Source organism: Amblyomma mixtum, chromosome 1 (genome assembly GCF_055824585.1).
Source record: "Amblyomma mixtum isolate Tamu chromosome 1, ASM5582458v1, whole genome shotgun sequence".
NCBI lineage: Eukaryota > Metazoa > Arthropoda > Arachnida > Ixodida > Ixodidae > Amblyomma > Amblyomma mixtum.
The window spans coordinates 269,518,610-269,536,737 of record NC_143012.1 but is presented as its reverse complement, the minus strand read 5'-3'; the positions used below and the strand labels follow the sequence as shown (position 1 = coordinate 269,536,737).

Genomic DNA, 18,128 nt, shown 5'->3' with positions numbered 1-18,128 from the left:
CTGATGAAGGGCAACGGAGGGAGAGGCCCTGTTTACATGTGCAGTTGTTTGCGTTAAATCTAAGTGCTTGGAGGCACCCGGAGTTAAGGCTGAGGAACACGTACGCAGTGCTTGCGAAGTGCTGGGATTCAAAAGCGATTGTTCTGTTTTTTATTTGGAACGTACAAGTTGGCGGGAATTGATTGGAAAGAACAACGTAGGCTGTTCGCACGCTCAGGGCTCTTTAATTACTTTCTGAAATATCGGCGCAACTATAAAGTTTCTCTGGAGTAAAAGACAGCGCATGCAACGAACCCACTTCTACCAGATTCTTAGCTCGACGCTACGAGCTCTGAATTTGGCGTCCACATTAGTCAGTAAAGAGACTAGGTTAAATCTGGGTTCCAGAGCATCCCAGTGAACGCATATTTGCTCGCTGCACATTTGCGCATTTGCTCAGAGAGAGCCACGCATAGGTGGCTTCATTACCCAAGTCTCATTAATAGCTATTAGTATCAAAGCCTCGTGTAAATTCAAAAATTTCTGCAAAAGAAAAACTATCCGCAACGAGGTATCAAATTAGGCTAGAAAGGAGGTCAGGCAAGCCCTAAAATTCAATGTGTCCGTCTCATTTTTTAACGAATACAGAATTCAACACTAAAGCGGCCAAATATCTTTTATACACGAAAAGAGAAGAAAAAGACGATGATATCGCGCATGTATCGTCGTCCTGTCTTGTCTCATCTGTTTTGTAGAGCTTAGAACTTCACTAATTTCAATCCAGGGGTAGACATAATTGTATTAAGCGCTTATAAAGACACAATACATACCTTCATTAATTTTTTGTACAGAGTTTACACAGTGAAGCTGATACTAAGGCAATCCTGATAACGCTGCATATTTTTTCAAAACAGGTACGCTAATTAAATTAAGCGTCCCAGTTCTTTTCCATCCCTTTGATAGTAAGCGTGTCTAAAATAAAATAAATTGCATTACGATGAAACAACACGAAATATAGCGTGTTCGTAAAAACCGGATTCAACGCCCTCAGTGAAGGCAATGCACTTGCACGTACCCTCATGTATGCGACAAATCCAAGGCTTAAATAGGGCGAAACGTTCATTTCGCTCGGAGAGCGCCAAGCCAAGTAAAACACGAAAATCCCCCTGGGCACGGTATAGGGAACACGCCATAGACACCAACCTTTGATCTCGTCATCTCGACTCAATTATAAGGTTCCCCTTGTTTGGACCTGGGAGTGCTTTTGATCTCCAGGATATTCCTTTTTCACTTCAATGGAAGCTGAATTTAAATGACCCAGCTCGTTCCGGACCTCTACGGATCCCTTTTCTTCTTTCGTTCACTCAATGGAAGTGTGAAGCTATCTGCATGTTGCTTTTAACTCGCCGCCTTTCTTTTGCGCTTAAATTGCATGAAAGACGGGACACGGTTGGTCTCTTTTGCTTCGTGATTTTCTGCTCTACTGTTTTTAAGCAGCACGTGCAAATTGGCATTCGTTGATGCGCTTGCTTTATTTCCTGGGATGGAAAAGGCAGGAGCGTTGACTTTTCTCCGAACAGCTGCTGGGAGGGGTCTTTTTTGCTCTTTTAAACACCGCTGTATTTCATGAAAGTACGTATCCCAAAGAAGTGCATGCAAAGACTGCATTTTGCTGAAAGGAGGATGTGAAAACACCATTGCACTGGATAATAAGTCTAGGCTAAAGAAATGGACGCAGTCGAAACTAACACACCCACACATGCGCGCACATGCGCAAGCATGAACGCACGCATGCTCCCACACAGCTAGAACTTTGAGAGTTCTAGCTGTGAGAACCTCAATAGTAAGCCTCAATAGTAAGCCTCAATAGTAAGCGTCAGTATCAATAGTGTGTGAGCATCAATAGTAAGTCTCAAGAGTAGGGTTCACTAATGAGACTTACAAAGAAGCTAGAGTACAAAAGAGTCGCAAGCCTGTAATGGTGACCCTATGAGTTAGGTGGGGGAATGAGATGAAGTTGGCGGGGTGACGGTGGGCGCAGCTGGCAAAGGACAGGGCTAATTGGAGAAAAGTGCGAGAGGCCTTCGCTCTGTAGTGGGCGTTGTTAGGTTGATGATGATGATGAAGCCAATGATGAAGACGTATCACCCGGAAAAGTATCCCTTTTGAACTCTAGTTTCGTGCTACCTTTGACAGTCGGTCAGACGATGCTGCAGAAAACTCACCACCAGAGCTAACCAACAGCGCACGCACCAAAAAGGAATATGTCCGTTTCAAGCAGAGACGTTACTCTTCATGTTCATTTTGACACGCTGCAGAAGACAGAACAGAGAAGAAACTTTCTCTTTGGTGAAACGTTAGATGCTGCGGTTCACGTGTGAGCTCATGCGTTTGACTTAGCACAATACATAGTCCGGAGGGCGGCTGCGGGCTTCCTCTTAAAGCATCGAAGTGGTTCTGTGGGGCGGAGACGATGTTTTCTTCCTTTATTTCTTTTATCAAACATTGTTAATTATAACTAGCAGCTGTCATTAAACGAAGGCTTTTCAGGGCAGATTAGTTACTGTGCGACCACTCACCGTAACGTGTAAAGTAACTATAGATGCCGCTGTGTTGTTCTGGGTTCGCTTCACTACTCGTTCTGAACGGCACTATGACCCTGCTCTAAAATTAGTAGTTGGTAGCGGTGTTCAAATAGAACTTTTTGAAATCGAATACGAATACTGCATAGCTAAAGCTATACTGAAGACGAATCGAATATTTCAACGAGTATTCGCTAGTTGTCCAAGCATTCCTACAGAAAGAATAATCATGATAAACAGCGCAGCGCTTGCGGCGATGCTGCAGTATGGTGCTATGATCTTATTTTTTCACACCCAATCGATAGAAATGAGTGGTGCCACGGCACAGAATCCACCCAGTCCAATACAATACCCTATGCAAGTATAGCTATCGCTGCCAAAAAATTCCCCGCAGATGGTAGGCAACACCAATTAAGCATATTAATTCTATGACCCTCATGCCATATGTACGGAGAAATTACGTTTTTTTGTTAGTGATGATTTCAGCGAATAAATTAGCGCCACATCTCAGTAGATCATATGAGTGCTAGAGACGTATTAACCATGGCTCCGGAGATCAGGCGGGTATCAAGGCCGGCTTTGCTAAACCTTGCGCATTGTCAAACATTCGTGACTATGTAGGAGCATATTGAACGCTGCCGCATAAATCGACCGCGGCGTGACACTGATACTTCTATCCTGCGCAAACCGATCACGTGGCACGCTCTCTGGTATTGGAGTGGGTTCTGTTTTTCCAACCATCGTCAGAGTAAATTTCGCCATGCCTTATTCGAACCTCATGGCAATTACTCGAATAGTGATCGATAACTTGACAGCAGATTCCATTCGTTTGCAATAATTTTGAGCATTTAGTTTTTGTTATGTGCAGCAAATCGAAAAGGAGGAATTCGAAAATTCATGATATTCGCACACACTTCGGAACTAGTCAATTCGTTTGAGATGAAACTGCTTACTAAGAGGCCTAACGCGAGTCACACACACGCACACACAAAAAAGATAACTTCCTGCTGCTGCATTCCGCCCGTTGGTTATGAAAGAAAGAGCTCGAATAGCACGAAGCATGTTATCAGCACAACAGAACGACCCCTGCGTGCTCTTTATCGAAGTGCAGCAAAAAAAAAAAGTGGAGCAAAACGCTGAGGCATCGTATGAGTATCGAGCGTTAGCAATATCGAACGAATATTGATTGATTAGCCATCTCCGCTATATTCAGTACAAATTTTGCATTATCTACAGATCTCCACTTCTGTGGTGCCAATGTATGCATCGCAATAACAAAAATCGTTTGACACCACTTCGGATGTCCTGCGTCGATTAGTTTGGTCGTAATGGATGTTTGAATTTCAAGAAGTCACGGTTTGGGGAGCAAAACGTCGTCGATGCGAATCCCTATGACACGCTACGCTTTGATTCGAGTAGTATATTATGCTCAGTGACGCGCTGAACCATTTCCTACCACTCTGAACGTTCTACGCCAATTAGGTGGTCCACAGTGTGTGTACCAATGGTACCACCCACTGGTCCCATTTGAATGACCTTGTGTTTCATACTAACGCGACCTTGAGCAATGCAAGTATTAGAGTTAATGCTCTAAAATAATTATAATATATAGAAACGCAGGACAGATCTTGGTTAGACTAGTACACCAGCCAGGCTTGCAGCTCTTTAGGTGTCTCGACGAACGAAGTTACGGTTGAGGAACGACAGCTGGCTTCAGTGGTAACATTTAAGGCCCATTCACATTTGCCCAAAATTCCGGCGAGCGAAGCGGATTCGCTCGCCGCAAAAACAAGGACCTGTTCTCACTTGTTCACGCGTGAGCGAGGCGGATCCGCCACGCCGCTGCTGTTTCTCGCTTTTCCACACCGCGTCGCTGCTAGCGGCATACACAGAGTGAGAAAAGAGCATAAATTTACGCTGTCTACGTACCATAAGCGTATGCATGCTTTCGTGCGTTAAACGCAGGCACAATCTCACTTTTAGTTCAGCGTATGCTAGCTCGTAGGGAAAAAATAAACTCAGCTATAGTGGCGTCATCTGGTTGCCAGGGCGGGAACCATTACTGTCAACAAAGGGAATCTGCTGTTAAGCCTAGTAGCGGTGGAATCGTCGCTCTGAATAAAAAAAGAAAGCAAATTTATCACTTATACGTTTTCTTGGCGGCGAGGTGACAGGAAGCGAAAGACCTGAGCCGCATTTCTGGCCAGTGAACGCACTGAAAAAGGCAGCAACAACGAGAATTCAATCCGAAGCGGGGGGTCCGGCTTCGAAGGGCGCCGCCATGTTTGTCGCCGCGCGGCGGAAATGGGTCCAGCCCGATCGCCCTCGCCGCGTCGCTTTCCGCGTCGCTCGGCGTCAAAAGCGGCCGAATCCGCTTCGCTCGCCGGATTTTTGGGCAAGTGTGAACGGGACTTTATATGGCCACGGAGAGGCACATGTGGTACTCGCTCGCAGTGGCCTGAAGAGAGGACACGTGGTCTGGTACCAAGGCGTTCTTTAGACCGGGATTAACCGGATTAAGCGCTGTGCTGACAACATACGGCATGACAGGGGTGTCCAAAGATTGTTCACCTACCCTTACTCTGGCTATATACGAAGCCAGCGCTGCGAATTAACAGTCTCCTAAAAAAAGCTCAAGAGGCTTTAGTGAAGGTATTTATAATGGCCACTCCCTGTCACATTCTACTGCGGCAGGAGAAATCTGAATTTGCAGCTAGGGTCTGTTAGGGGGCTGTCCAGCTTGACAGGCGCAGCGAGGAAATGAGAGGGAAGAGGAAGGAGAGGGAGTAGGGACGGAGGAGTTTGTACGGGAGCGTAATAACACAGATGACGACAACGATATCATTTCGCCGGTGGTTCTGTATCCAGCTGTTGCTGTAAAAGAACATGACAACGATAGACAATAGCAGTTTAAAGCCAGCTATGAATTCCAATTAAACAACGCACAGCTGAAAGAACTCTGTTCGAAAGACAAAAAAAAAAGCTCGCTGCAGTACGCTACGGATTAGCTAAATCATTCGGCACGAGCAGCGGCTATTATTTTGCTTCGCTCCATTATCTCTCCCTTCTTATTCTCTCTCTCTTCTTCGTCTTTCTCTTCCTTTTGTTCTAGTTTTCTTCTATTTTCTTTCTGTTTAGGCACGGCTCTCAATTTCGCTTCCCTTGTCTTGGCTCCGATCGCCTAAGGTGACAAGCCAAGCCCAGCCAAGGAAGAACAACCACTTCAAACAAAGGGCCGGGCTTCTGTTACACGATGACTCAGGGTCGGCTCCCGTTAGTGTTTCCCGCCATAAATGAGGAAACAAAGGAAATTGAAAGAGCACATGCCTTTACAGAACGGTGCTCGGTCGAAACATCCATGGTCACCACGCTTGTTTGCTTACTGCGGCATCCCCGTATCACACCTGAACACGGCGTCCCAAGAGGAGGGCCGTCGATGATTTCCATAACAGCGACTGCAGCCCCCCCCCCCCTCTCCATTCTTGTCGTATACATACATTCATTCGCGATACATACAGTGCGAGGCATGATTGAAGAAACGCAGAAGCAAAGACGATGACAGAAGCGGCGATGCCCCATCGGCATTTTCCTTGCGAGCTGTTTACCCGCGAGTCACTGGCGGAGCCAGCAGAAAAACACGAATCAGCGCGCACGGCTGCGCGAGCGTGTCAGACTCCCCACACAGACGTGGCAGCGAGGGCGACGGCGGGGGGTTGCGGGCCCCGTCTAATCCGGATTCGGCTCGGCCGACGACGAAGCCAGCAACGAGGCATTTCACGCTCGGCCGGAGTCCAAAAAGCCTTCTCGGGCAAAGCCGTCCAGAAGGCAGCGCTCTCCCCGGAATCCCGGATTGTGGCCGATTTCGGGAACCGAGAAACATCTCCTCCACCCCTCCCGACGAAACTCTTCCGTTCCGCCGGCTCTGTTCTCCGTCGCCTGAAGTTGCCAGCCGGAGGGAAGAGGGCTCTGCACGGCTGTATCTGGCTGCGCGTACTCGGGACAAGCAGTGAGTGTCGTTTGCTCACTCGCTCTAGCACGCAGTGGAAGGAGGATGAAAAAGAGGGCGTCGTGTGTACGGCACTCGTGGTGTAACGTAATGCTCGCGAGCACCTTTCGATAATTTGCATGTTCGATCCGCCCTGAGCCGGGCAAAAGTTTCGTGCCGCCGCAGCCAGGCCGTTGCAGGCTTCGCTGGGCGAACGAACCGGGCGCCGTGGGATCGATGAGTGCGGCGCGCAGATTACGTCCTCCAGGCCCTTCCCCCTTTCCCCCCTTCTCTTCCCCAACGCTCGGAACGACCGCAGGAGCGGACGCTCTGCGGTTGAAGCTATGAGCTCGTTAGCGCGCCTCTCGTTACGAGGTATTGGTCACATTTTGGCACAATGCGGACCGATCACTGGGCCTCTCGAATTGTCTCGCTGCCTTCGTCTTCACTTTACGCGTACAGCGTCGTCTCCCCCGCTCCATTTTCGTCGTTAGTATCTATCTCGTTTGACAGCAGGAGAGAACGAGAGGGTAACCGAAAGAATGGGAGAGGAAAAAGTCGCTTTTGGATTGCGCTAATGATTCTCTGATCTGCAGCGAAGTAGGGCATTTGGAGGTACATTATACTTCGGCGTTTGTTGTTGCGTCAGTAAATACGCTCGCGCCCTCCGGGTTGTTGTAAGTGCCACGAAGGCATACGAGCGGGTAAGCTGGCGAGACACTCTTTTCTGTTCTTCCGCACAGCTTCTAATGATTTCCGGTTACTCAACGTCAGAGACATTGCCGGCGCGAAGACGCGCAACAGATATCGGTGGTTTCGGGCGCCGGTAGATGTCGTTTTATTTGTTCACCGGAAGAACTCTCGTGGGCGGAAGCAAGGCGGGCGTTGTAACTCGAATCACGGCTGAATGCGAACACCTGCGACTGTCGTTTCGCAAACATAGTAGCAGAGGTTCGCAGAAGAAGCGCACAAACGCTGCCCTTTTTCTCTTCAAGAGAAGAACGTAGCCAACTCACTCAAGGCAAAGAGGTCCACACAGAGGAACGCTCGGCTGCGTTCTTCAAGAAATATTAGATGCCGCGGACTGCATGCATTTTCTTAACTCATTTGCTATGTCAGTTATGCCAGACCATTGTTACAGGCGCACCTACACAACCGCATAGATATAGTAGATATGACCGAAAAGGTCTCCATGGTAAGCCGTTATGCCAGACCATGACCTGTGCAAGCGCACAGATGCGGTAAATATGACCGAAAAGGTGTCCACGGTTTACCATTTGGGCGTGAATGACGGTGTAGCCGCCTTAGGGATCTGCACTCTAAAATTATTGCCTTGATGCATCGTAGTTTGCAGTGCAGTGAATTCGCTCTGTCGGTGTGTCTAAAAGTTTGCTGTGTCGTGTCGTGAACTGTATTTCATGTCTTCTGTGATTTGTTGCATGTGAAATCTTCGTTTTCATTGAGAGTGGTGTCTATCTGATGAGAAGGCGGAATAATATATTGATACAGGCCAGTTTGCTGTCAGTACCCTTTTCAGCTTTCCTGAAACAAAAGTTTCATGTTGACCTTGCGGTCGATTTGCTTTTCCTGCTTGTAGTACCGTCGGGCTGAGCTCTGCCAGCGTAAATACGGCGTATTGGTTTAGTCGCTCATAGCCCACGTAACACTCGAACTCACTGCCCGTTACACGGACAGAGTTCCTCTTTGCAAGAAGCGGTACGCTGCATGATCGCCGAGAAGGCTCACCTGCGCGCACTCGGACGTCGTGGCTGCCGATGGTGCCCAGCGAGTTGGTGCCGAGGCAGCGGTAGACGGCGCTGTGCACGTCTTCCTTGAAGTCCTCGGCCCGGAACGGGGGCAGCACCAGGGATCCGTCGGGGCGCATGTGGCGCAGTCCGGGCACCTCGTGCAGGGGCTGGCCCGCGCGCGTCGCCCACGTCACCCGGGGCGGAGGCGAGCCGTGCACCACGCATGGTACCACGGCGCCCGTCCCGTTAAGGAATTCCACGCGAGCCGGAGGCTCGTGCAGGAAATGCGGCGCCCGTGGTTCGCAGAGGGCGCTCCTCGGGACCAGCGCTGCAGAAAGGGAGGTGGAGCACCGGTTATGCTGCGTGCCACCTTCGAATGAAGACATCCGTTATTTTCGCAACGCGAAGCTCACCTTAATTTTCCTAGGAAAGTAACAGGCCTGTACTTCACTTTTTTTTTGGGGCGTATTTTGCACTTCATATTGTAACCACTTCTCTGCACAATGTTGCGGACCAGGAAGAATTTTATTTTTTCCTGCGTAGAAGATTCTGCGAAATGATCTTTAGCTTTCTACTGTAGCCGTTTGGGTGCACTGAGGTGAATAGAAATTAGCAGTTACTCCCTTGAATATTGCCTCAGGAGTTGAGGGTGAGATTAACAATAAAGTGAGTAAATAAACAATCAAATTAACAAGCGAATGTAATAAAAAAAATTACACACGAAATGCCTTTGGAAAATAGAGGTTGGGTTCTTATCTATGACGAAGCTCTTCCGTCACTGAACTCGACCGGCTTTATTAAGGGTCATATTCCCTTCTCGCGCGACTTCCTCTTAACCCTTTACCGACTGAATTCTGAATGAATAAAAAAAAAGTAATTTCCGTATATATCGGGATGATGTGAATTCACGACATCAAGTACTTGTGACATCTTGGAGGACTAGAATATCTGGAACTAGAATATCAACTGGAATACCTGGATTCGAAAGAAAACCGTACCAAGAGTGATTTCTGCTCATAGAGAGGTGATGAACACATTTTTAGAACGTAAATTTATCTCTGTTCATCGTGCCCATCGCGCAGGTGGAATTTCGATTACTGACTGCCCACGAAAGGTTGCTCGGGAAGAGCTACCGGGGCCTCGCAAGTCCCACCAGGTGGCAGCACCTTCCACCGCAGGGCAGCGGCGCATCGCTTAACCGCTGCACCACAGAGCCTGGAGTGTTGTGAACGCAATGGCGAAACGGTCGAGTTTCGGGCGAGTTGTTTGCGGAAACGGGTGAGTTGTTGTGGAGGCTCCCAGCGATCTAAGATTGTATGGTGACTAGACCCGAAATCGAAGTGAGAGCCTAAGCGTTAGCGCACCTAATTCGCATTTGGCCTAACCACGTTAAATCATCGGGCATTGTTTTTACCAAGTTGTTGCTTCGTGCAATAGTTTCTACAGAACCACGCTTTTGTTGACATGTTAGAGTGATGAGGTCTAGTTGCATCCATTATGTACCTAGCAAACGCGAGCATTGGAGAGTTTTAGAAACCCTATCCTTTAGGAGGCTGAGAGAACAGCGGGGCACAAGTGTGCATGCGCAAAACGCAAACACCCTAGAGGTCTTTTGTTTTGTGGATGATGTTAATCCAGAACCGAGAAAATAGCGTGGTTGGCGTGGCTCCTTAACGTCGGATAGGCCTGAAAAACAAATATTTGCCTAGTTTTTCCGCAAGAGTTCTTATTAAACGGGACACAAGAAGTCATCGAACATGCCGTATCTTTGCGCCCCCTTTCCCTTCACCCAGTTCCCTTACAATGGGGCTGGGCCTTTTTATCAGAAAGCGTTAGCCACTGGGAAAATATTCACACAAGATTTTTTATACTAACTTCTTGCGTAAATGAGTACACGGCGCACATTTACTACTTTGCGAATTCGCTACACTGGGCATTACAAGGTTATAGTTTGGACTCATCTTACTTTCATCGTGAAATATATGAGTGACTTTCTTGGCACATGAGAAACGTGCCAGAAACAATCAGACAGATTCTGTACTGGTAAGACAGTGTCAGTGGCTGCGGTGTGTTGCCAACGGAAGCTTCTGCTTTCATCTGGTGACCGAGAAAACGGGGTCTCGGGTAAGCCTGAGGCACTTTCCTAGAATGGGAGGTGCGGTGCAGTGCATCTGTGGCTGACACTTTTTCTCTTCAGGGGAGAGCAACTCAGGGAGTCTTTTTTGGGATTGTTCACTGTTTCTATCACGCCTTCACTTCTCTATTAGTGCCCTAGCTTGTAATCACTGAATGTGGCTGCAAAGGAATCTAGACCAACGGTGATAAATATTGGCCAAATGGAGTACCCAGGAAAACGTGACATGCGGCGCATACAGTAACAACATCAAGGGCTGGGTGTACTTCGAATGACAAGGTCCACTGAGAAAGTTAATTTGTCAACAACGAGAGTTCGCAATAATGAGGATGCCAGGCTTTGAGTGGAAGAAAACGCCAGGCTTTAGTGTGGTAGTGTCCGTGGTAGTGTGCTATAGTGCTCAGCCAGAAAGTTTGAAGCCTTTCAGACGGGTACTTTTATGTGTTTATGCTGTGACCGTTGGAATGACGTGCAAGGAGGAATCATGCCGTGTGCTGTACAGTGCGGTGATCAACTCGTGCCTTAAGGCAAATGACTTTCAGCCTTTTGTGTTGATCTTGCATCGTTTTACCATTTAGTTCACTGGCAGGTAAACGCAGGCTTCCTCAGCTTTTAATGTCTTTGTGTGAACTGTGTACCGGCATGATAAAAATATTCACAATGCCAGTTTTTTTTTCCACGTGCTATTTTTTATATTCCAACTTACAGTGATCACCTCGGAGACAGCTCTTTTCCATTTTGTTCCTATTGAAAACACGCTGACAGTAAAATCGACAATTTATGTTGGGCACAAAACTAACAAATTAAAGCTGAAAAGCATTAGAGAAAACTGTCTTTTAATGTTCCTTCGAAACTCGTTTTAGTTTCACTATTTTTTAACCCTATTCATTTGTTTGCATATTGAGCAGACCGTTAATTTCGGGACGTCGGGAAACCGCACATATATCGAACGCATTAATATTTGCACGAGTTGCTGCTCGAGGTCGACTATCCTTGAATACGTCTTTGAATGAAATCTTGCATTCGCTACAGTAACGATCGAGCAAGTTACCAGCTACGGATGCTTACTCAGTTCCACGTATACGTATATCATTCAACCTCTTGAGCATGTTATCTCTTCTTGGATATACGAAAGCTAGCTTTATTTAAGTGTTCTAGCTTTACAACGAAAAAAATAAATGAGGTGCCGATTACAGAACTTCTGAATTAAATTTTTATGCGCTGTCATCAATTATCGATAAAAATATTTTGCATAGTTCCTTCAATATACAAAAATTAATTACTATAAAACAAGTAACCAAATGAACTTTACGTACAAAAAGAATACCAAGTGACAGTTTTTTGTAGAACTCATAACGCTTGGTACTCGTATCGATCTCAAATTGTTGTTCATTAAAGTTGCATCGAATGTTCAGATCTTAGCATGTCCGTCACTCAGCCGTTATCCTGCTGTGCCCATCCCGTGTGTCGATATCCTTGGAAAAAAAAAAACATAACCCAAAAAACAATTTGCTCCACGAACACATGATTTATCAAGTACCGTGCCATACATGGCGGACGTGCATAAATAATGGAGCACGCAGGCCAGTGCTGAAACACGAAAAAGGGCTGGGACCGCTCACAGTGTGTGCCCTTGTCGCAGATGCGATCAACTTCAGGGAAGGTAGATTCGTACCATGTTCGTCAGCGAGTGGATAGGCCTTTGATATTGGCCATGGCCGTTCGATTTTTTTCGCCGCGAAATGCAGTATAGCCCGCGTACAGATCTGTAGGTGCGCGAACTACTTGCGGTGGAAATAATTCCGGGCACTCCACTACGCTCCGACTCAAATGTTGGGTGCAGCATCGTTACGCAGCAGTTCAGTAGTTATTAAGTAGATTCGTATATGGTGCTCTCGTTTCTGTAATGCGCACTTTTTTTCATGATGTCTTGTTCCGACAAGTCGTACTAATATGTACTCCAGTTCATGTTTTGCCAGACACAAGTAAGAATTTGTAAATAAAATACTTGTATATATATCCTGACCTCTCTCCCCCCTATCCTTTCTGGCTGCCCCCCATTTATTTCATTGCATTTCTCCAGTCTGCCTGCTATCCTTCTATTTTCTCTGATTTAGCTCATGCGCTTCAAGTAGCGATGACAGAGGTCTGGGCTTGAAAAAAAAATCTTTTCATTCTTTTTTATTATTTTATTTTGAATAAAACCGCTAGTACCACTTCTACAGAAACAACGACTGGAACCGTTTTCTTGCTTCCGTGACAACCATCACAGATTACATCGCCTTCAAGGATGCCTAACCGATTTCTCCTGTTAATGATTTGTTCTGTTCGCCCACTCCATTTAGACAAACAAACAAACGAACGAACGAACGAACGAACGAACGAACGAACGAACGAACGAACGAACGAACGAACGAACGAACGAACGAACGAACGAACGAACGAACGAACGAACGAACGAACGAACGAACGAACGAACGAACGAACGAACGAACGAACGAACGAACGAACGAACGAACGAACGAACGAACGAACGAACGAACGAACGAACGAACGAACGAACGAACGAACAATGAAACAAGCAAGCAAAGAAAGAAAGAAAGAAAGAAAGGAAGGAAGGAAGAAAGAAAGAAAGAGAGAAAGAAAGAAAGAAAGAAAGAGAGAGGAACAACCAAGCAAACAAGCAAACAAACATAAACATACATACAAAAACATAAAACATACATACAAACAAACAAACGACCAAACGAACGAACGAGCAAACAAACAAATGGAAATAATAAATGATCGGGTTAAAATTCCAAAACTGGTTGTCTTTCAATCTAACTCAATCACAATAGGTCAACGCACGTGCAATAAAAAGCTGAGAAAGTGCGCCGCAGATCGTGCTTTTATTTTTCACGTATCGATGACGAACAGCTGAATTTAAGATTCGCGGAAGGTGGCGCCTGGGAGTCGTTTGTGCAGAATTTCTAATGACTACTTTTTGTGAATTTTTCTTTCTTACGTTTCACCCTTTTGCGTTTGAGTCCGTAGAAGAACTCGTTTAAAAGTGTTGGCTTTGTGCGCTCATCTGGAGTGCGTGGGTGTTGTGGCACTGTCGCCCGAGGACAAACATGCGGAAAAGTTGACCCTGCTATCAGCCAAAGCTTTGCATGCGTACTGCGTTATGCTGCGTTATATTTGAATAGGAGCAAAATAATGTCACAATTTTTGTACCCAAATTTTGTTGACGGCGTTTAATGAGGTGCAAGCGGGCGCCACGCTGACTCGCACAAGAAAGCTGCACGTAGCTAATTACACAAGCAAAAGGCCATGACATCAGTGACAACGTTTCCTGGTGACAGTGAGAAAAAAAAAAGAGGATTTCGGGTGAACTTAGCGGAACATCGGTAAAGCAACAACGCGAAATGACTTTTTTTTTTTCAGCAGCATCCCACAATTCCGGCCCAGCCAACATGCACTTAACTTGGCACGGATTTTCTTGAACTACAGCCCGCAATACAGATGCTGCGGTTTCTCTCTTCGCGCAACCGATCCATTTTTTCATTTCTCGTGCACAGAAGCTGATCAGTTCGCCTCTTTCATTAAAATGTGGCGATTCCGGCAAAAAAAAAAAACTTCGAGGAAAAGAATACACGATTAATTCAGACCAAGCAGTTCCTTGATTGGCAAAAATCTATACTGTCAGGAAGACTGAACGTGAAAATATTATGTCTTCGGGAAAACAAACAAAAATTTAGGACCAGTAGCCCCTAAAAAAGTACCAGCGTTTCACTTCCGCTGATATTATTGTAGGGGATAAAAATATAAAATGATACAGAACCTCTCGCAAATATTTCTGGTGTCAAATATTGTCCTTTTTAAATGCCGTCGCATGCAGCAGCGTTCGAAAGCTGGCATAATTTCGTTATACTGTATACACAACGCGTTTGAGAACAATGCTAAACAAAACACGGCTTATTTTTGCATTCTAAGAGGATTCAGGTGTGGGCTAGTTGGTTCATGCATAATGAACAGATTCACAACAGCGCTACGGAACGAGGACAGAAGGAACACGAAAAACACAGGACGGGACGAGCGCCCGTCCTGTGTCGAGTCAATGACAGAGTGGAAAAGATCGACCACTATTCAGGACTGAGATCATGAACTACTGCCTAAATATCGCCTTCCCGGTGCGAGCTCTTGAAAGCTTAGGCGTGCTACAAAGAAACACAGAGCTGTGTGGTCGCCCTACACAGATCATTGAAACAGACGAGAGTTTGATGCTAATTTAGCTCCTCTTGTTTGAATAAAAGAAGCCCGAAAAATGCCGATGGCCACAGACTTCCAGCATATCGTATGCAAATTAACTTCTTCGGCAATACTTTTCGCCAGTGATCCGAGGATTAAGGTTGGATTTTTCATTTTAAAAAGGGAACTAAAACAAGTTACCCGAGTCGCGGCATATGGCCGAATGTATCGCACGCCGCAAACTGCCCTGATTAACGATCATGGACTCCGCTGGTAGGGCTGCCCGTTAAAAGTAGATGCTATCCGGTTCGCCATGAACGTTTGTCAACACACGAGCTGGGCGCCAGGCATCGATCGAGGTAAAAGGTTTTTTGGCTCGAAGATTCATGGAAGTGTTCTGATATAAAGTGTCGCTTACGCTTGTTTGCACAGCTTTTTTTCCCGAGCGTTTGAGTAATAAATGAGATATGAGAGTCGTGGCTAATGACATTTCAGGAAGAACAAATGCTAAAGGGACAGCGATAAAGAGATAAATGATAAAAGAAAAAGAACTGAGTCCAGCTACGAGATCAGTCCCTAATATTGAAAGTATGTCATTTTCACGATAACAGTACTTTTTATAAGTAAGACAATTAAGTCAAAAGCGAATGACTGCAACCATGACGATAGAGAGAGAGAGAGAGAGAGAGAGAGAGAATGATGAGCGGAGAGGCCGAGAGGTAAACTAGGCGACGCCCAGTATGCAATATTACACACGGAAAAGGGAAAGAAGGGAGCGATAGAAAGGGGAGAGAGGAAGGGCGATCACTTTTTCATGAAATTCTGGTAACGGCGTCTGGTGATGTGTATTCTTCGCCTGTTGCCATAAGGTCATCGCTATCTCGTAGAACGTTATTCCTTCGGGAAATATACTGCCGAAATAACAAAGGATCTTGGCGTGTGCTCTAGCGAGTGCGCAGTCAGCTCTTGTGAAGCCGTCCTACGCAGCTGCTTCAACTTTAACGTCGTTCGCGCTCTTCCTAACCCCGGAGGCCGCATTGGCTTGTGAAGACGCCTTTGAAGCGTTGAAAAAAATAGTAAACTGAGCTTCAAGGTAAGCAATGTCGTAGCTACATCCGTTGATCAATACTGTAACCGTGAACGTCGTTTCGCTGCAAGGTCAAGCAGCATTGATTTGGTTCGTCTTCTCTGAGTCGCCCAGAGAGAGCTCGGAGCAAGACGCCTCGTAAAAGTGACGCAACACCGGCCGCGTTTCATGGGGCTGTAAATAAGAGAGGAAATCGAGAACTTGATTACCGCTTTTCTCGGCAACACATACACATTTTCGGACAGTAAAAGCTCAGGTTGTGTTCGCGAGGGGAAGTCTTGCGCAGCTTCTTGTTTCCTCTGATATATCGCTTCAGTTTTCATTGAGAGCGAAAGGAAACTGTCCTCTCATATGGTAGTTCATGTTATTCGATTTCTACTTATTTTTCACTACAGCAATTTTTTTATTCAGAAGCTGACTGTAAAGATTCGCTATTACTCTTGATAAAATGATACAGTCTTTGCCAAAATTAACTACGGTGCATGGTTTGCTTCTCATTCATATTGCAGAGCCCTCACGGCTTCCCTAAAGATCAAAAAGTTATTTGAAGGTGAGGACAGGCGTCCTCCTCACTATACAGAGATTCAGAGCTTCAGGGCTGACATAATAGCTTTAATATACGACTGACAAGCAAACCGTGACGCCTGGTTACTTTTAGCAAAGACGGTACATTTGTTGCATATGCAAAAGCGGTACCGAATTGTTGTTCACTTGCTGTCCTTCACTCACGTGAAAAATAAATCCTAAGTTCTTGCTCCTGATTAGAAAAAGTAATTATCAGCAGTTACGATATTCCTGGTCGTATGTTTGACGTCATTTGTGTTGCAAGACATAATTATACTGCTCGCCCCCCCCCCCCCCCTCCCCTCCCACACCTCGTTTGATGATGTCCACTCTATATCCATTGAAATAGCACAACTAAAGCTATTTCCAGATGAATGATCGGATAACCATAATATTTAAGAGACCTCCTGGGTGTGCGAACACACGAATCCCGCTTCTAAACGTCGTTTACTACACATGACGTGTGTCCTTATTATAAATTAGGTATTCTAATTCGTTATCGCTGATCAAACGGGCCTAGCGTTTAAAAAAAAAAATTGCAGCCGCTACCTTTTTCTGGACGAGTAAGGCATTTGGCATTGCAAATGGCAGAGATTACCGTTCAGGATAACAAATGAGTTCACTCCTAATGACTCCATTCCCCGGTATAGAAAACGTGCTCTCTGCGACCGCTCCCCGCGACGTTTGACTCTGCACTAAACCTTATATATTTCTCGCACACTACGCGAAAATTCCTCGAAACACCGTCGCATCCATTTAGATCGCGCACACTTGGCGCAGTTGAAGCCGATATACACTAATCTTTCATTCTCCGTTCGCCTTTTTGTTTATTTCTACTTATTTCATTTCGCGTGTGATCGCGTTTCCTTTTGTTGTCGCTCTTTTTTTTTTGTAATCGTTCTTAATCCTGGCTCCCTGGAGGAGGGGCCGGCGGTAAACGACGACGAAGACGCCGCTAACGAGGTGTGAGCGCGTGCGAAGCTTTGGCTCGCGGATCCTGAAAGAGGCCTTCCCAGCAGTGCGTCGTCGTCCGAGATGCGGAGAGAATCGAGAGGCCGAGGGGAGAAGTCGGAGTCAAAGCGTAGGAAAGGGAAATAGATAGAGAGAGGAGAGTGAGAAGACGCCACCATTTTAACCTCTCGCGCATTCTGCGCCAGCGGTGCAACATTTTCTCGCCATCAAGCCACGGCGTGCTGGTTGGGAGCGTTCGTTTCAAAGCGTTCGCGCTAGCGCGCGCGGACGCCCGAGAACGACGCTGCCGTGGCAGAGGCGGCGGCGGCGAGGACGTGATCATTAGGTGCCCGTAAATCTTTGTTCGGGAACACGAGACGTCGTCCCCTGGGCTCCCGGGGGGCGCGGGGGGACATCCGAGACGACAAAGCTCGGAGAGCCGCTTTCTGGCTCCCTCGTTAACCAGCGCAGAGACCTTTTGTACGAAGCGCCGACAGTGGTGCGCGCTGGTCGCCTTGTATTCGCGTTGGGACTGCTTAGCTTGTGAGGTCGTCGTCGGCGCCACCGAGGATTCTTGCCGCCGTTGTTCTCAATTCAACTTCCTTTTTTTTTTTTTTCACTCATTAAGAAGTGCAAACGTACCGCGGAGTGTTCAGCCTCTAAAGGTCCGTGCGCGAATGAGGAAGTTTCGCAGTTTGGATTCACGCATCACACGCAAGTGCCACGTCTGGAGATTCAGAATCGCAAATGCAAACTCATTCACCGCAAATAATCCAGCAGTTTTTTTACTTTTTCAATATCGCAACGGTAGTTTGGGTGACATCATTCTTGAATTGTTGAAGTGGTCTCAGTACACTTGCTGAAT

The 18,128-nt window shown here is 46.5% G+C and overlaps 1 protein-coding gene across 1 annotated transcript in view; it reads right to left on the bottom strand.

The window, feature by feature from the left end:
* Nucleotides 1–18,128, bottom strand: part of LOC149371663 (cell adhesion molecule Dscam1-like) — a 216,518-nt gene that overhangs the window by 150,475 nt on the left and 47,915 nt on the right. The window contains exon 2 of the mRNA XM_089565899.1: nucleotides 8,293–8,622. Within this exon, the coding sequence (XP_089422025.1) occupies nucleotides 8,293–8,622 (330 nt within the window). The remainder of the gene's footprint in view (nucleotides 1–8,292; nucleotides 8,623–18,128) is intronic.